Source organism: Aquarana catesbeiana, linkage group LG09 (assembly GCF_042186555.1).
Source record: "Aquarana catesbeiana isolate 2022-GZ linkage group LG09, ASM4218655v1, whole genome shotgun sequence".
NCBI classification, from domain to species: domain Eukaryota; kingdom Metazoa; phylum Chordata; class Amphibia; order Anura; family Ranidae; genus Aquarana; species Aquarana catesbeiana.
The window spans coordinates 167,438,107-167,456,181 of NC_133332.1; the positions used below are offsets into that span (position 1 = coordinate 167,438,107).

Consider the following 18,075-nt stretch of genomic DNA (forward strand, 5'->3'; position numbering starts at 1 on the left):
ATATAAAAGAAAAAAACCCCAAACAGCTGCAGAGGAGGACACCCATCAAAAAGTTAAATGCATCCTCAATATCAAGTAAATATCTGCTAGAAAAAAAAACAACGTGTCCTTAGTATAAACTATAGAGTTCCCAGTGATAATAGGACCCAAGTAAAGATCTGCTAAAACCAAAGATATATACAGTCAGTCCCACATAGAAATAAGACAAACACCAGACCACTTGTTGCATGTGACCCTAACCCTCTATAAAATATGTAACTGTTAGGGCAGGTACTACTAGTTCCAGACTTCAGCCTTAATAGAACACTGTGATCACGTAAACTCTGTATACATGCACTATGTGGACTATATTGAAAAACTCCAAGAGATTTGTATTGTTAATATTATTATTAGTAGTATTTTTGTGGCCTGAAGCTTCCATAAGAATAGATATGAAATAAGACCCAAACTGGGTCTATTACATTATCCATAGATGGTATGTACAGTCCCCCACTGGAATAGGAGTTCCACCAGACCACTTGAGATGTTTGACCCTAATCCTCCATAGTATATGTAACTTTGAACCAAATAGAAATAATTAGCTGCAGGTTTATTGAAAGACCGCCCACCAGGACTATGACAGCGGACCAAAAGGTGACAACGTTTCACACATACATTGTGCTTCTTTAAACCCAAAGGAAGATTGACCTACCAAGCCTCTAAATAGAGGACACTCCCACCTCACACAGGTGTAGGGTGGTGTGATCAGATCTCCCCATGTCTTGATAGGCAAAACTAAAAGCATTCTGAACAACAATACACATGCATATGCAAAGCCAAAGTGACGAAATATAAAATACTGACACCATAGAAAAAGTAAATACAAAGATAAAAAAAAATACGTTGTCATCCTTTGGTCCATTGTCATAGTCAATAAATCTGTTGGACAGATGTTGGTGTGCAGCTAATCATTTATATTTGGTCTACATGTTCACGGTTGCGAGCCGTAGCTAGCACCCAGCTCTTCCTCGCTGGTGGATTATCATACTCATCTTGAGCAGCGATCCGTTTCATTGTTCCTATATGTAACTGTGAGGAAGGGCACTACAAGTCCTAGATTTCAGCCTCAGTGAACCATCATCCATCATCATCATCACATGAGCTCTATGTGAATATATTGGTAAGTTATACTGGAACCCTCCACAAAAAATTATTTATAATGCCATATACTTGTGCATATTGTAGCTTGAATCTTCCATCTACATAGGTATGAATAGTCATGCATTTAACCCTTAATCCTCAAAGGTAATGTAGCTGTGAGGAAGGGTACTAGAAGTCCCAGACTTCAGCATCAGTGGAACACCATAACCACATGAACTCTGTATACATATATGGGTAAATAGTGCTGGAAGACTCCACAGAACGTTTGTAGGATTCCATGTATTGTAACTTACAGTATCTCACAAAAGTGAGTACACCCTTCACATTTTTGTAATTACTTTATTATATCTTCATGTGACAACACTGAAGAAATTACACTTTGCTACAATGTAAAGTAGTGAGTGTACAGCTTGTATAACAGTGTAAATTTGCTGTCCCCTCAAAATAACTCAAACACACAGCCATTCATGTCTAAACCGCTCGCAACAAAAGTGAGTACACCCCTAAGTGAAAACGTCCAAATTGTGCTCAAAGTGTCAATATTTGATGTGGCCACCATTATTTTCCAGCACTGCCTTAACCCTCTTGGGTATAGAGTTCACCAAAGCTTCACAGGTTGCTACTGGAGTCCTCTTCCACAACCTCCATGACAACATCACAAAGCTGGTGGAGGTTAGAGACCTTGCACTACTCCACCTTTGGTTTGAGGATGCCCCACAGATGCTCAATCGTGTTTAGGTCTGGAGACATGCTTGGTCAGCCCATCACCTTTACCCTGAGCTTCTTTAGCAAGGCAGCGGTCGTCTTGGAGGTGTGTTTGGGGTCATTATCATGTTGGAATACTGCCCTGCGGCCCAGTCTTCAAAGGGAGGGGATCATGCTCTGCTTCAGTATGTCACAGTACATGTTGCCATTCATGGTTCCCTCAATGAACTGTAGCTCCCCAGTACTGGCAGCACTCATGCAGCCGCAGACCATGACATTCTCACCACCATGCTTGACTGTAGGCAAGACACTTATCTTTGTACTCCTCACCTAGTTGCTGCCACACACGCTTGACACCATCTGAACCAAATAAGTCTATCTTGGTCTCATCAGACCACAGGAAATGGTTCCAGTAATCCATGTCCTTAGTCTGCTTGTCTTCAGCAAACTGTTCGTGGGCTCTCTTGTGCATCATCTTTAGAAGAGGCTTCCTTCTGGGACAACAGCCCTTCAACCTCTGCAGCAATGCTGGCAGTACTCATACGTCTATTGCCCAAAGACAACCTCTGGATATGACGCTGAACACGTGCACTCAGCTTCTTTCGTGAGTCCTGTTAAACCACTGTATGGTCTTGGCCACTGTGCTGCAGCTTAGTTTCAGGGTCTTGGCAATCTTCTTATAGGCTAGGCCATCTTTATGTAGAGCAAAAATTATTTTTTTCAGATCTTTAGAGAGTTCTTTGCCATGAGGCGCCATGTTGAACTTCCAGTGACCAGTATGAGAGAGTGAAAGTGATAACACCAAATTTAACACACCTGTACCCCATTCACACCTGAGACCTTGTAACACTAATGAGTCACATGACACCGGGGAGGGAAAATGGCTAATTGGGCACAATTTGGACATTTTCACTTAGGGGTGTACTCACTTTTGTTGTCAGCGGTTTAGACAATAATGGCTGTGTGTTGAGTTATTTTGAGGGGACAGCAAATTTACACTGTTATACAAGCTGTACATTCACAACTTGACATTGTAGCAAAGTGTAATTTCTTGAGTGTTGTCACATGAAAAGATATAATAAAATACTTACAAAAATGTGAGGGGTGTACTTACTTTTGTGAGATTCTGTAAGTCCTCCATATGCATAAATATTAATCAGTTTTTTCCAGTAGGCAACTGCTGCCCTCTCATCAGGGGCCATTGTAGATGCCAAAGCATGCACCATATAGCATAGGTACATGATTGCACATCACAGAGACACCAGCTAAACACCCATTGCATAAAATGATGAAAGAGATACTTGGCCATCTATTTCAGGCATGGTTTGGTTACAGAGTCACATGAGGCACTTCAATGATTCCGTAGTGTCTTCCTGATCTGGTCTTTAAAAGAAACTTGAGGGGGCCTCTCCAGAGTGCTGAAAATGCAGAGGGCTTGTATTGAAACCGGACCAGTTTTGCTGGTCATGCCGGTGTACATTCCAATTGCATACATTCCACTTCTCTGCCCATATTATACATGTGCTCAAACCGGCTGCTATTGGCACCAAAACGGCATGACGTAATGACGCATGCAATGCCATGACGTCATCCCACCTGCTGTGACACCACGATCCATACAGCGTGACGGCATGCACGACAAACCAAATGGTGGCCTTCCTTTTTTTCTTAATACCATGCCAATGAGACCAATATACTGGAATTCTAGGCAATATCTCACAGGAAGTGCACCAAATCCTAATAAAAGAATAGAATAGAATAGAATAATGAGAAACTTACATAAATAAAATCACTATGGCCTAATATAAATTACTGTATTTACTGCATCAATACCAATAATCATGACCTATGCCGAGTAGGCCTACAGTAACCCCAAAAGGATTAATAACTATTAAGGAAACAACTCACTTAGGAGAGGGATCAAATGGAATATAAATGGTCAGACAATCATATCATTAAATTGTTGTTATTATTTCAAAAAGGGCATAAACAATAAACTGGCATTTAAAGCTGGGGGATTTGTAGCCCCCAACTCCCAAATCGATTTTGTTTTTCTTTGAACTATGGCTTGATCAAAGTTACCCCCTCTGGAGGTTGTGACCTACTATCCCTATTATGAGTTAACTGGTGCCTTGAGATGATATGTGAAAATTTCCTATAAATGATCCTGTAACCTTCTGCAAACTGTATGGATTGTCTTACCTACATATATAATATGCACCACATATACAGGATAAATTGCACCAGATGTGTTACAGTTACAATTTGTACATCCAATTAGCTAAAGTAAGGGAGTCACCTTCAATTATGTGTCAGTAAAACTGTACATATATTTGCAACAACTGATATATCCAGATGAATTATACTTTTTTTTCCAGGATAAACTGGGCTTTCATTAGGCGGTAAATGTTGAAGGCTATCTCCAGATTTTTTTATTTGTTATGAAAGGAAAAAAAGCCCAAAGTAGTAAAAACAAAGGTTTTCCTAAACTTTAGCTGTATATTTCTAACTATTACCATGACCCACCACCAAGAAACAGCCCAAAATAAATTCTCCTTCTTCTGACATGCATGGCGCTACCACATATACTGTATGTGCTTAATTTGTTGTTTGTATCCGTAGTAGGGCTCAAAAAATATTTTTTAATTTACCCTAAACCAGTGATGGAGAACCTATGGCACGCGTGCCACAGCTGGCACGTCAAGCCCTCTCTGTCGGCACGCCAAGGGAATCCCCCAGCCAGGCAGTCACTTGCACTGACGGTGCAGGCAGGGAGGAGCCAGCTCCCTTCCTTGCATCAGTGCCAGTGACGTCGGCAGGGGGGTGGGCAGCCAGTCATCTTGTTCCATGTGTGCCATTTAGGAGGGGTGTAAAATTCTTCTTCCTCCACCGTCTCAGCAGTTTATTGCTTCCCCCGGACCCCAACACTTATGGTAAGGCATTCGGGGATTCCTTTCTGCAGGTACCCTATTCCAGCTGCCCCTGCTCAAGGACAACTTTGGTTCAGTCTGTCCTAGTACAGCCTATGAAAAAGCGGAGGGGGAGTGGCGGTGCCCGGAGCTGATCTTCCATGGGGAGAGGTGCAATGGCTGCTAGCTGACATCCAGGTAGTGGGGATATCGAGGAGTGGCTGGATGGCAGAAATTCCTTCAATACTGCCTGGGGAGAGCTGGACAATGAGGCCATGGAAAGGTAAGGTGGAGGATGGATCCTCCGATCTACATTGTACTGTGTGGGGGATGTTAGTAGTGCAGGAAGCATGTGTCAGGTAGGTGAGTGCATGTGTCAGGTGAGTGTAATGGTCAGGTAGGTCAGTGTATGTTGCACAATGCATTCTGCATTCTTTTTGGTCCCTTAGGGCTCATTCAGAGGGATGCCTTCCAATCCTCTGTACAGAGATGCTGGCAGGTTTAATTCTGTGCTGGCACTTTGAAAGAAATACGTTGGTTTTGTGTCGCGCTTTGGACACTCGGGCTCAAAAAGGTTCGCCTTCACTGCCCTAAACTGACACTATCACTAACCTAGATCAAGGCCTAATTTTATCTTCATTAATTATATCATTTTTTCACACTTTCACCCTAGGTTCACCCTATGTGGTGTGTTTGCATGAGCACAGCAGCCTATTCATTTGATTAGGCTTCTGTATCTGACCCTTTTTTTAAAAACGCGGCCGCATGGAACTGTATGGTGCCATAACACCATGCGATTTCACGCACCTGAAAATGCACTGTGTTTTCCAATGCCTGGGGATGTCATTGGGAATTAATGGCCCCCCTGCAAAAGAGCAGCATGTTTTGCCTGCAGGTTGGGGAATCTGTGCAATTTACATACATTCCTGGACCAGCCACAGTGTGAACCTAGGCTTGCAGAGGAACTACAGTCTGCTCACATAATTTGTAATAAAAAGATCTTTGCCATTCTGAAGCTTCCCTCCAACCACTTTGCATATTATTTTATATATACTGTGTATCTTTCGTATCTGTGTATTTATATGTACTGTGTACTTGCCAAATATGCCGCAGAAATCTCCCTCCACTAAGTCTGGCTGCAGCCACTTTTACTGTGGGAAGCTAAAGCTGCTGCTGTTCACTTCCTGGATTTATATGGACACCTCCAGCTCTGCAGTCCTGTAGCTTTCATTGGCCCTCCTATGACTCATCCCCCTCCCTTCCTGGTAAACTCTCGCGAGAGTTAGAGAGAGAGCTGTGCATGATGTCATAAGCCTAGGCTAATGACCAGACAAGAAACAGGAAGTGGGCTGTATAAGGTATTTACTGGCAGAAAAAAATGCTTTATTTTCCAAAGTTAAAACAACAAGGGCAGAGGATTTAATAGATGGAAAGTTGAAAAAATGTCTGAAGGTCCGCTTTAAGCCCCTTTCACACTACCGTGACTTAAAAATCGTGTGATTTTACATCTGTGATTTTGATGCGATTTGACGTGATTTCAGGGAGACTTGAGGTCTATGGACCTCAACTCTCATCAAAGTCGGACCAAAGTAGTGCAGAGACTACTTTAAAGTCAGTGCAACTTGAAGTCACACAGATATGAACGGTACTCATTGGAAGTCATGGGCGACTTGTCATGCGACTTTGCAGTCCCAAGTCGCAGGATAAGTCGCACAAGTGTGAAAGGGGCCTAAGTGAGCCTCCACAAAGATACAATGCATCAATTTCTCATTACACACATTCTGAAGGGAAAGAGATACAGGGGAGGCTAATCAAACAAGTGATCACATCACTCCACATGAACAACTTTATTCAGCCAGAACTGACTCTCTGTAAAGTCCCCGCCTGAACCACTCTTTTCTGGGAGAGTAGTGGCTTCTGGTGGGGGCTTCCAGTGAGTCAGTCTTAGCTGAATGAATTTTTTTCATGCAGAGTGACGTGATCAGTGTGTGGCCTTCCTTTGGATGCTTGTTGTGGCACATTGAGTAGAGAAGGACTCCCCAGGTTAGCACCTGCTTCACCACTGCCCAAGGGAGAAAAGAATAGAGTTTGCAGTGACGTACATTTCTGTGGAATCCATTAACACTTTGTTAGGCTTTCACAGCAAACACATGATCTGGAGCCCACCCTACTGGCTCCTGATCATTACTTTAAGACCAGGAGTTGCCAGTCCCGGGAGTATGCAATCAAACATGCTCCCAGCACAAACACAGGTAGGCATATATGTGGAAGCATAGCATGGGACCCACTTTGCACTGCCACATGTATGTGTAAAGCTGGCAGGAAAGGGTTACGTTAATGGGAAACTAAACAGTATATTACTTATATTTTTATTATGTATTGTATCTGTATAGTTTTAAAAAGTTTTTAATTAACATCAAGAACTTACATAACTAAACAGAAGCTGTCCATACATTAGTCAGTTTTTTCATTCAACCAGGGGGTTGAATGAAAAATACTGACCCAGTACACCTCAAATGTGTGGATGGGGGAAACCTCCCCACTGTGTCATTGTATTCTGACAGTGGGGAGGCTTCTCCGCCATCAGAATACACAGATCAGCGCTGAATGCTATAACTTGGGCAGCTAAAATCCAAAGGGTAGTTAAACAGAAGTTGATCAGTTGACTTCTGTTCAAGCACAGTGGCCACACATAGATTGAAATTGAATTAGTCCCTGCTGAACCGGACAAATTTTGATCTATATATGGCCAGCTTAATAGTTGTCTGGTCACAGCTTATTCATTACTCCATTTTGGTCTAATGAAAAATTATAGATGAAATCTTTACTCTATGCTGAAGGCCAGGTTCACACTGGTGTGCTTCAGTTTGGCCACAGTGAGAGCATATGTGTGGTTTCCATGCATTTTTCCAGCGTTATAAGCCGTGGTCCCATTGACTTCTATTAAGTCATGTGTTTTTGCTGCATTTTCTGAAAGTCCTGCATGCCAAATGTTTGGTGTGCTTTCAGAAAATGCGGCAAAAATGCACACCCAAATAGAAGTCAATATGACCGCGGCTAAAAACGAGGGTAAAACACACTGAAACCAAGCATGCATCTGCACTGCTGCCAAATTGCAGCACACCAGTGTAAACCTGTCCCAAAGTCTCACTCTAGCCAAAAAAAAGGTTCAGATCACTACCAGAAAAGAAGGGTTAAAGCATCTGCCATCTGTGTCTCTGTTGGGGACATATCAGTTCATGTAGGAAATCTCTCTAATGGTGACAGTGAAAAAATAATTCCTTACTGTATGAGTCACTGATATGTAACAGGTATGCAGATTAGGAAAAGCAGAAAAATCAGAAGTTTTTATGTGCATACTGTACTTGTTGCAGATTAGTGATTCAATGTATTTAAGCAATTGGGTTGGTATGGCAGCCAGGCAACTAGCTTTTTCAAAGGGAAAGATCAGTAATATTCCCTTTAATTACAGAAACAGTGTTTTCTGGGAGGCATTCAGACCCATATTTGTGGACAGGCCACACAAAGCTGAATCAACAGCAGCAATATTGTGAAGTCTATGCAGCAAGGCTGTGTTTAATAGCTTCAGCCGTGGAAGATTTTATCCCCTTCCTGACCAGAGCACTTTTTACAATTTGGCACTGCGTCGCTTTAACTAACAATTGCGCCGTCGTTCGATGCTGTACCCAAACTAAATTTGCGTCCTTTTTTTCCCACAAATAGAGCTTTCTTTTGATGATATTTGATCACCTCTGCGATTTTAATTTTTTTGAGCTATAACCAAAAAAATTACGACAATTTTGAAAAAAAACAATATTTTTTAATTTTTTTGCTATAATAAATATCCTCAAAAGTTAAAAAAAAAAAACAAATTTCTTAATCAGTTTAGGCCAATATATATTCTTCCACATATTTTTGGTTTGCGCAAAAGTTATAGCGTCTGCAAACTATAGGAAAGATTTATGGCATTTTTTTTTTACTAGTAATGGCGGTTATCTGCAATTTTTAGTGGTACTGCAACATTGCTACGGACAGATCAGAGACTTTTAACACATTTTTGGGATCATTGGCATTTATACAGTGATCAGTGCTATAAAAATGCACTGATTACTGTGTAAATGTCACTGGCAGGGAAGGGGTTAACACTAGGGGGTGATCAAGGGGTTAAATGTGTGTTCCCTCAGCATGTTATTACTGTGTGGGGATGGGAGTGACTAGGAGAGGAGCCATATTGTTTTTCCTACTTAGAAGGAAGAAACTATATGGCTCCTCTCTGACAGCACAGGGATTTGTGTGTTTACATACACAAATCCCAGTGCTGGCGCTCGTGCACGAGCCCTCTGGTGGCCGAAAACGGGTAGGGCGTACCCTTATGGGATTTCACCCAGGCGTGCAATTGTGCCGCAGTATATCTGCGTGACACTGTCGGCAAGTGGTTAAAGATCATGCCATCTTGGTGATATGAGAACAATGGTTCCCTTTTACACTGGTGACTCCCTTTTATTTTATTGTAATAAAGAATGAAGTTGCGCAAACTCCGTATTGTGATGTGTGTCATAAAATCATATACAATTCATACATGGTGTAAACCATATAATGTGCATACAGTGTAGTCCATCTATAGGTGCAAATTAATAGCTTCCAAAATATGTGACAGTTTATAATCCAGCGGTGATGTGTCTGAATAATCACTTATTCCCAAATACAGTGCTTGTTAAGTGAACATATATAAACGTAGTGGTGTGTTTTTCCCTCTTCGTGACACCTCTGTGCTCACAGAACTCTCACCTTAGCAAGTGATCAAATACGCTATTTGATTACTATGAATCTCAGGTTGATGTTCCACCAATCCTGTTGGTGCTTAGGGCGATGTTTCTCCAGTCCTGGCTCGGTGTAAGGGCTTACCTTGGTTGGAGTCCTTAGTGCAGAGATGTATGTTCACCCTTGCAAATACACACAGCCCACGGTAACAAGGTAAAAGGCTACCTGGGCTGTGAATCTGTGCACGGGGGCTTGACAGGGAATTTACCAAAGGATTTTCAAGGTGAAGCCGTAGTCAGGGATTCCAGAAGTCAGAGTTAACGATGAACAGAGCCAGGGTCAGAAGTCGGGGTCAGTCTTGAAACACTGAAACTTGAAAATAAGAACACAGGAAACCAGAAACCTTTGGCAATACAAGAGACAATGAACTGACCCAGCCCTCAGAGTGAGGCAGTGTTTTATACCCAGCTGACTAGATAAACTGCCTCAGCTGAACCAGAAGTTACAGGTGCTAATTGCAAAGCAAGATCCAGAGTATAGCCCTCAGTGCTGCATGCAGGACAAGGCATAGCTGGAAAGCAGGCTGAATAACGAGCTGAGGTGTGGCTCAGAGGCAATACAGCAGGAGCAATACACAGAACATCATGGGTTCAATACCTCCTTGAGCCACCTGGGGAGTGGCCACTCCTGGCTGTTTGCATGGCACGGTAGAAACCGTGACACTCGGTTCTTGGTCTTTCTAGTGTGTTTAAGGGTATTAGGTGATTCTCTTGTTGTGGTCCCTTCAAGCATCTGTCCACCGAACAGTATTCATATATTAAAGTAAGCAAAGTGACCTCCCATAGTGTAGTAGTAAAAAATCGTAATGTTTATTAAAAAAAATAGTAACTCTCATTTTCAGTTTAGTAATATTTGGTATATGCAGATACAGGTAACATGCAGGCTTCCAATATCACTTCTGGTCCAGCAATGCCCTACGCGTTACGTCACAGTACGTGACTTTACCCTGATGATCTGATGAAGTCACGTGTTGTGACATAACGTGTAAGGCATTGCCGGACCGGAAGTGATGTTGGAAGCCTGCATTTTACATGCATCTGCATATAGCAAGCATTATTTAACAAATTAAAAGTTATGCCCTGTACACACGGTCAGATTTTCCATCGAAAAATGTGTGATAGGACCTTGTTGTCGGAAATTCCGACCGTGTGTGGGCTCCATCACATATTTTCCATCAGAATTTCCGACACACAAAGTTTGAGAGCTTGCTATAAAATTTTCCGACAACAAAATCCGTTGTCAGAAATTCCGATCGTGTGTACACAAATTCGACGCACAAAGTGCCACGCATGCTCAGAATAAATTAAGAGACAAAAACTATTGGCTATTGCCCCGTTTATAGTCCTGACGTACGTGTTTTACGTCACCGCGTTCAGAACGATCGAATTTTCCGACAACTTTGTGTGATCGTGTGTATGCAAGACAAGTTTGAGCCAACATCCGTCTGAAAAAATCCATGGATTTTGTTGTCGGAATGTCCGATCAATGTCCAACCGTGTGTACAGGGCATAAGAGTTACTATTTTTTAAATAAACATTACGATTTTAACTACTACACTATTGAAAGTCACTTTGCTTACTTTAATAAATGAATACTGCGTGGTAGACGGAGCCTTAAAGGTACCACAACAAGGAAATCACCTAATACCTTTAAACGCACTAGAAAGACCAGGAATCGAGCCAGGACTGGAGGTACATCGTCCTAAGCATAGGATTGGTGGAACATCAACCTGAGATTCATAGGAATCAAAAAGCGTATTAAATTACTCACTAAGGTGAGAGTTCTGTGAGCACAGCGGTGTCACCAGGAGGGAAAACACACCACTACATTTATCTATGTTCACTTAACAAGCACTGTATTTGGGAATAAGTGATTATTCAGACACATCACCGCTGGATTATAAACTGTCACATAATTGCAACTATAGATGGACTGTACCATATGCACATTATATGTTTACACCACAGTGTATGAATTGTATAAGATTTTATGGCACACATCACTAAAACAGAGTTTGCTCAACTGCATTTTTTACTATAACATTGTTTATACTGATGGGAACCCAGTGTGAAGTTGCAGCAACTACACCTATACTATGTTTATTGTGGTTTTATTTGATACTTATTCTTTATTTGCACAAGGATATATTTATTTAGATCATTTTATTATCACAGAGGTAGCGCAGAGGTACACAATCACCTTTTATCCCTTGTATTTTATGCCTCTCACTATATTACATGATTTTATATAGAACATTTAAACTAGAATCCTCTACTAGAACCAGCAGTCAGGTGTGCTTTGTAAACAAAGTACCCACTGAAATGTACAATTCTCTATTGCAAATGTGTATACTGTATGTTATCAAAGCTATAGAGAGTCTTGTGACCTTTTTTTTGGTTTGGCTGATTCATGTATTTTTAGTAATCGGAAGTGGTCAGACAGGACAGATTAAAGGAAAACATACAAGCTTGTTGTAAATATCTTAAATTTGGTTTTATTCCTCCCATTGTGTTGCCCTTGATACAAGGGGCCATAAGTGCCCAATAGTAAATATATACCTGGGAGACATATGGTTTCTTCTTTCATTATCTTTTACATATCTTTCCAGTCTGAGCCTGCAATAAGCCTAAAAGGGTAATTAACATTTTCTAAAATGGCTTCTTTGTTTTCCTTAGGTATTGATCCTGCGTTTGCTTTAATGGTCTTTCTGTGCATACTCGTTGCCATCATCTCTATAAATGGACTTGCTTATGTTATAAGGTATTATTTTTAGATATCTAATATACCTGTACATGTCTGAATTACAAATTAGGCAGTAAAGTACCCATGGCTCTTAAACAATAGAGGCAGCCATTTTGTGGGAGGAACCAATATTTTATAGAATTGAAACTATTAATTACCTAATGTTTGATGTTACAAGAGATATCTATTTCCCAGTGGGCCCATGGGCTACATATTAATTCAGCTAACAATGTATTTTATATATTGAATACAGATATTCTAGCCAGTTGTGTGATGAAAATATATAACCCAAAGTTCTTTGTCCTTGTGATTTCAGGCGTCGTATTAATAAAATTAAACTTGTTAGAGGGCCTAACAAAATTCTTCTGACTCTGAATGATGTCACATTTATTAATCCTCAAATCAGCATCAAGGTAAGAGTAATATGATCCCTTTGCAAGTGCCACTTGTTCAATAATGAAATCATGCCTGACAATTGGATGACTTTTTCCCTAGAAACACATTCAAGGTGTGTTCAATTAGAAATACTGTCTGAAAATAATATTTTCCTGTCAAAGTAACAGTAGCCTTATAGATTTTATTTATTTTTCCTTCACACTTCTGGAGCCGTTTGGATCCTACGTCCAGGCTTTAGAGGTGCTTGTTGTTTTATCTATTTTCAACAAAACTTCCAAAAAACTTCCAAACCTTGTGATAATTTTTACACAGTGGTGTTTGGAGAGTTTAGGATCAGAATCATTGTGTAACAGTCTTTGGCCATTAAATCTCAGAATTTCTTGTCATGGCTACAGCAATGTCTTGGAAACCCTATGGATCCTATTGTGTACGTTCCTAATTTTATTGGATAGTTTGCATTTTTTGCAATCAATGAACAGGTTCATGATATCTGCATTTATTCTTTCATTAGGTTGAGTATTTATTTGTATTACACTGTATAATTTTCTTTGCAGAAAATGAGCAATGATGGTAGTCGCACCAGTGACAGTGCACAGGTGATGTCAGACACCAGGAGTAGGAAGTCACTCACGAGGTCTGGTTCTATAAAGAGTCTCACCCCAGCTACTTATGAGAACTCCAATGTAGCAGTCTATGAGGTAGGTAATATTCCACAATACAATTACCTAAATAAAGCATGGATTATCTGGTTTCCTAAGTAGATTAATCTCTTCTTCATTACAAAGGCTTGCAGAGCCATTAACCTGTTACTTGAGACCTTAGATTAAGCAGGCTTATATAATAGATACATACACTGGTCCCATTAAAAAGTTTTGTTCCACATACCTTAGCAATGGTGGAACTTCCAGTTATTTGTACTAAACTGTAAAGCAGTCCATGGTTGATCACTTTTGTAGGTATTCAGAAGGTGATACTGCCACCTCAAGTCTGTTTTTTGTCTTTTTTCTTTTTTATCTGTCAAACTGGGAAGTTGCATTGCAGGAATTCTCTGCAACCATAGACCAAGAGTTTGGCTGGAGCATGGTCCCATTCACTTCCATGGGAGAGTCTGACAGACAGTGCCGCTTGTCAAACTCTGTGTTAAAATTGCCACACCTTGATGCTAAGCATCGTGTTGTGGCAATGTGTACAGTGGCACCATGTCTCCTTGTAGGTGGGCAGTTGGGGAAGGGAGGCAATAAAAACACAGATCAACTGCCTATTTTTACCATCTCCTGGCTGCCGTATGAAAGGAGTCTTAGTCTGATGCCACCTTGTGTTGAATCTTTTGAGACCATTAAAAATCTAACAAACTTAGCATCAATTAAAGGATGGAGTACAGCAGAAAATATTTACCTTTAGCACAAATAATTTAATTTTGAGTAAAAAAATTTATTTACTTAAACTCAACTGAATTTGAGTTTAACTTTAATATACCGTATCTAGTATTCAGAAGACAGCTCTAGTAATTAGTGTTACATATTTTTTTTTTTTCTTTCAAGGGTGACTGGGTATGGATGAAAAAGTTCCCATCTGGGGATTTTGGAGACCTGAAGCCAGGAACAAGTGATGTTTTTGAAATGGTGAGCAAAGTCCTGGTCAAAGCCTATTTCTAGATGTTGTATTACAAGCCCTGGACTCATGCTACTGCTTGGTTTGTTTTTGTGAATAGATGAAAGACATGCGTCATGAAAATGTCAACCCATTCCTTGGGTTTTTCCATGACTGTGGAGTCTTTGCCATTGTCACAGAATTTTGTTCCAGGGGCAGCTTAGAGGATCTCCTCCGAAATGAAGATGTCAAACTTGACTGGATGTTTAAATCTTCTCTCCTGTTAGATCTTATTAAGGTAAGTGAGCCAATAATATCTTCTTTCTTAAAGGATGCTTCCCACCCAAACCTAACACGATTTGGTTTGTGGATAAGTAGCAGTAGTAGTAATAGTAGTACAGTAGTAGAAAACAAAATAAGTGTAGCGCTAAAACAATCTTAAATGTCTAACATGGGGAAAATATAGTCCAAAAAATGGTGAAAACATCTAAGTGAAACTTAAAAGAAAGTCCTCCATGCTGTAGGTAATCCAGAGGGGTTATGAAGATGGAGGTCTTGGAATAAACCATGGACTGGTGTGTCCCTCAGGGTGGTGTTAGAAGGAAGATGGCGATAAAACACCACCTTGAGGGACACACCAGTCCATGGTTTATTCCAAGTACTCCATCTTCATAACCCCTCTGGATTACCTACAATCACCCACTACCTAAGCCTGTTTTGACCCAATTGGGCGTTTGTCTCTTTGGGTCCAATAGATCTGGTAAGCCTTCTTATTGTCGGTGGTGGTGTGCCTCTTTTTTCTTCACTCCAGATGTCACGCACTTATTGATTTGTTTCTCACACAAAGTCATGATCTTTATGGACTATTAGTTATCAGCATGGAGGACTTTCTTCTAAGTTTCACTTAGATGTTTTCACCATTTTTTGGACTATATTGTCCCCATGTTAGACATTTAAGATTGTTTTAGCGCTACACTTATTTTGTCTTCTCTTTATATGCATATATCATATTGGCCGTGTTAGCTGCTTATTAAGTTTTACGTTTTTTGTTTTTGGGCAGCGCAGAATTACTTGACATATTTTCTTCTCAGTAGTACAGTAGTAGTATGGTGTAATAATCTGGTAATAATAGTAGTAAGATTTAGAAATAATAGATGGTAGTAGTAGTAGTAATAAGATGTAGTAATCTGTATGTAAAATTATAGAGCTTTGCAGATCTATTGTAGTTTAAATTGCCTTACGTTTATTGTTCACCTTCATTTTACCCAACCGAATTTGGTGGGTTTTTTTTTTTTTTTGATTCAAGAAAATCTCTTTTTAACCACTTTCCAGCTGCCTCACATACATATACAGCGGCAGAATGGCACCGCTGCGCAAACCGCTGTATAGGTACGTCGGCTACTTTAAGAGTCATAGCACGAACACCACCAGCCACCCGTGAGCCAGGATTTGTGTGTGTAGACACACAAATCCCTGTTCTGTCAGGGGACAGGAGACAGATCGTGTGTTCCTACTAAGTAGGAACAATGATCTGTCTCCTCCCCCAGTCAGTCACATCCCCATACAGTTAGAATCACTCACGAGGGAACACATTTAACCCCTTGATCATCCCCTAGTGTTAACCCCTTTCCTGCCAGTGACATTTACACAGTAATCAGTGCATATTTATAGCACTGATCGCTGTATCTGTCCGCTGCAATGTCACAGTACCGCTAAAAATAGCAGATCACCGCCATTACTAGTAAAAAAAAATAATAATAATAAAAATGCCATAAATCTTTCCCATAGTTTGTAGACACTATAACTTTTGCGCAAACCAATCAATATAAGCTTATTGCTATTTTTATTACCAAAAATATGTAGAAGAGTATATATTGGCCTAAACTGATGAAGAAATATGTTTTTTAAAACTTTTTTGGTATTTTTTTATAGCAAAAAGTAAAAAAAAATAGTGTTTTTTTTTTCCAAAATTGTCGGTCTTTTTTGTTTATAGCTCAAAAAATAAAAACCGCAGAGGTGATCAAATACCATCAAAAGAAAGCTCTATTTGTAGGAAAAAAAGGACTTCAATTTTGTTTGGGTACAGCGTCGCACAACCGCACAATTGTCAGTTAAAGCGACGCAGTGCCGTATCACAAAAAATGGACCGGTCAGAAAGGGGGTAAATTTTTTCAGGGCTGAAGTGGTTAAATTTATGTCCACTGAGTAGAGAAAATCACAATAACATCAGAGAATAGGGCCTCCACATCTTTCATACTGTTACTTTACCTTCAGCCCGGGTTCACACCTATGCGAATTAGATGCGGCTTACACCGCATCTAATTCGCAGGACATTTTAAAATACATTCATATAAATGCATCTAGTTCACATATGTGCGTTGCATTCGCACTGCGCATTGCACAAAAAACATGTGCGTTTTCTGGGCATTGCGGTGCGAATTACGAGCCCCTTATCTTCTATGGGAACGCATCTGCTTCACAGATGCATTGCGTTCTGAACATGGATTTTCTCCTTCTCCTCAATACACTTCCCCCTCTCCCTGCTCACTGATCCTGAGCTAAACAGCAGTGATTCCTTTGAACAGGAGATTTTTATCTCCCCAGTGAAACCTGAGCTTCAATTCGCACCGCACATGTGTGAAACCAGGCTCAGTGTTTATAGACTTCATAGCCTCATACCCTCAAGAAGGCAGAATGGACTTGTGTTTGTGTTGCTTGTATTTCCCCCTTTCATTTCTTTTATTAAGTCAGTACAATGTTGAAGTATTGAATTGGTTGATGAAAAAAAAAATTTCCCTGATGCAGGACATGCAAGTGTTGTTTTCTTTAACAGCCAAGAACTGTCAATGTCATGTTTATCGAGCAAAAGTCTGAAACAGTCACTCAGTACTTTACAGATATTATAATCACTGGTATCATTTAAATAACCTTTCAAGAGTTTATGGGAAAAGTAAACAAAAAATAAATGCATCTTTGATTTGAATTTTCCATGCCATATAATTGCTTTTATCTTTGATCTGATCCTCTCAAATTGTTTGAAAGTGATTTAAAAAAGGCAATGGAAAATTATTGCTAGGGAGAGGGAAGAAGAGGGGATGGGGAAAAGGGGGGGAAAGAGAATGGGAAAAAAGGAAGAGAAAAGGAGAGGGGAGGAAAAGGGAAGGAAAAGGGGAGGATAGCCAGCTAGATACCTGAGTAAATAACCTTACTAGACCAATTGAATTAGGCTGGAGCCACAGAGCTGGAGCATGAGGTTTATAAAATATAGAGGAAAGGGAAGCATAAATTAGTACATGCTATAGAGTACACAGTGCTGGACATAGCTCCCATGAAAGCGGTGAATCCAGCCACAAAACAAAGAGAAAGCAATGTGTATATAGCCAAGGGCTTACATCACCATACATTCATGTACATGTCCCCCCCTGGAACAGGGCCCGATCCCCCGCAGTGCGCGAACAGTCACATGCACACGTTTTAAGCCAAAGGGCCGGGCTATGACTTGTACAAGTGAGGGGAGGGGGTCCCAGGGGAGCTAGAGACCCACTACCACACCGTGGAGATCACACATTCGCCAAGGGAAAGAGGAAAGGAGTGCAACCTGACACCGAGCTGCAAAGTGGTAGGTCCTTATAGTGACAGCGCTCTCTGGAGGGTAAAAAACCACCAAAAATAGACAAAATGAGAAAAAGAAAAACATTATACAAACAATATATATACAGAATACAAACTGCTAATAGTACTAAAATAAGAAGTTAGATCTACAAAATATAGA

At 40.5% G+C, this 18,075-nt stretch overlaps 1 protein-coding gene across 5 annotated transcripts in view; it reads left to right on the top strand.

Annotated features, from left to right (window-relative positions):
- The window catches only part of GUCY2F (guanylate cyclase 2F, retinal), a 190,439-nt gene that overhangs the window by 98,285 nt on the left and 74,079 nt on the right, over positions 1 to 18,075 (top strand). For all 5 annotated transcript variants that reach the window (XM_073599375.1, XM_073599373.1, XM_073599377.1 and 2 more), the window contains exons 5-9: positions 12,251 to 12,335; positions 12,634 to 12,730; positions 13,268 to 13,411; positions 14,255 to 14,335; positions 14,425 to 14,601. In XM_073599375.1, the coding sequence (XP_073455476.1) occupies positions 12,251 to 12,335; positions 12,634 to 12,730; positions 13,268 to 13,411; positions 14,255 to 14,335; positions 14,425 to 14,601 (584 nt within the window). The remainder of the gene's footprint in view (positions 1 to 12,250; positions 12,336 to 12,633; positions 12,731 to 13,267; positions 13,412 to 14,254; positions 14,336 to 14,424; positions 14,602 to 18,075) is intronic.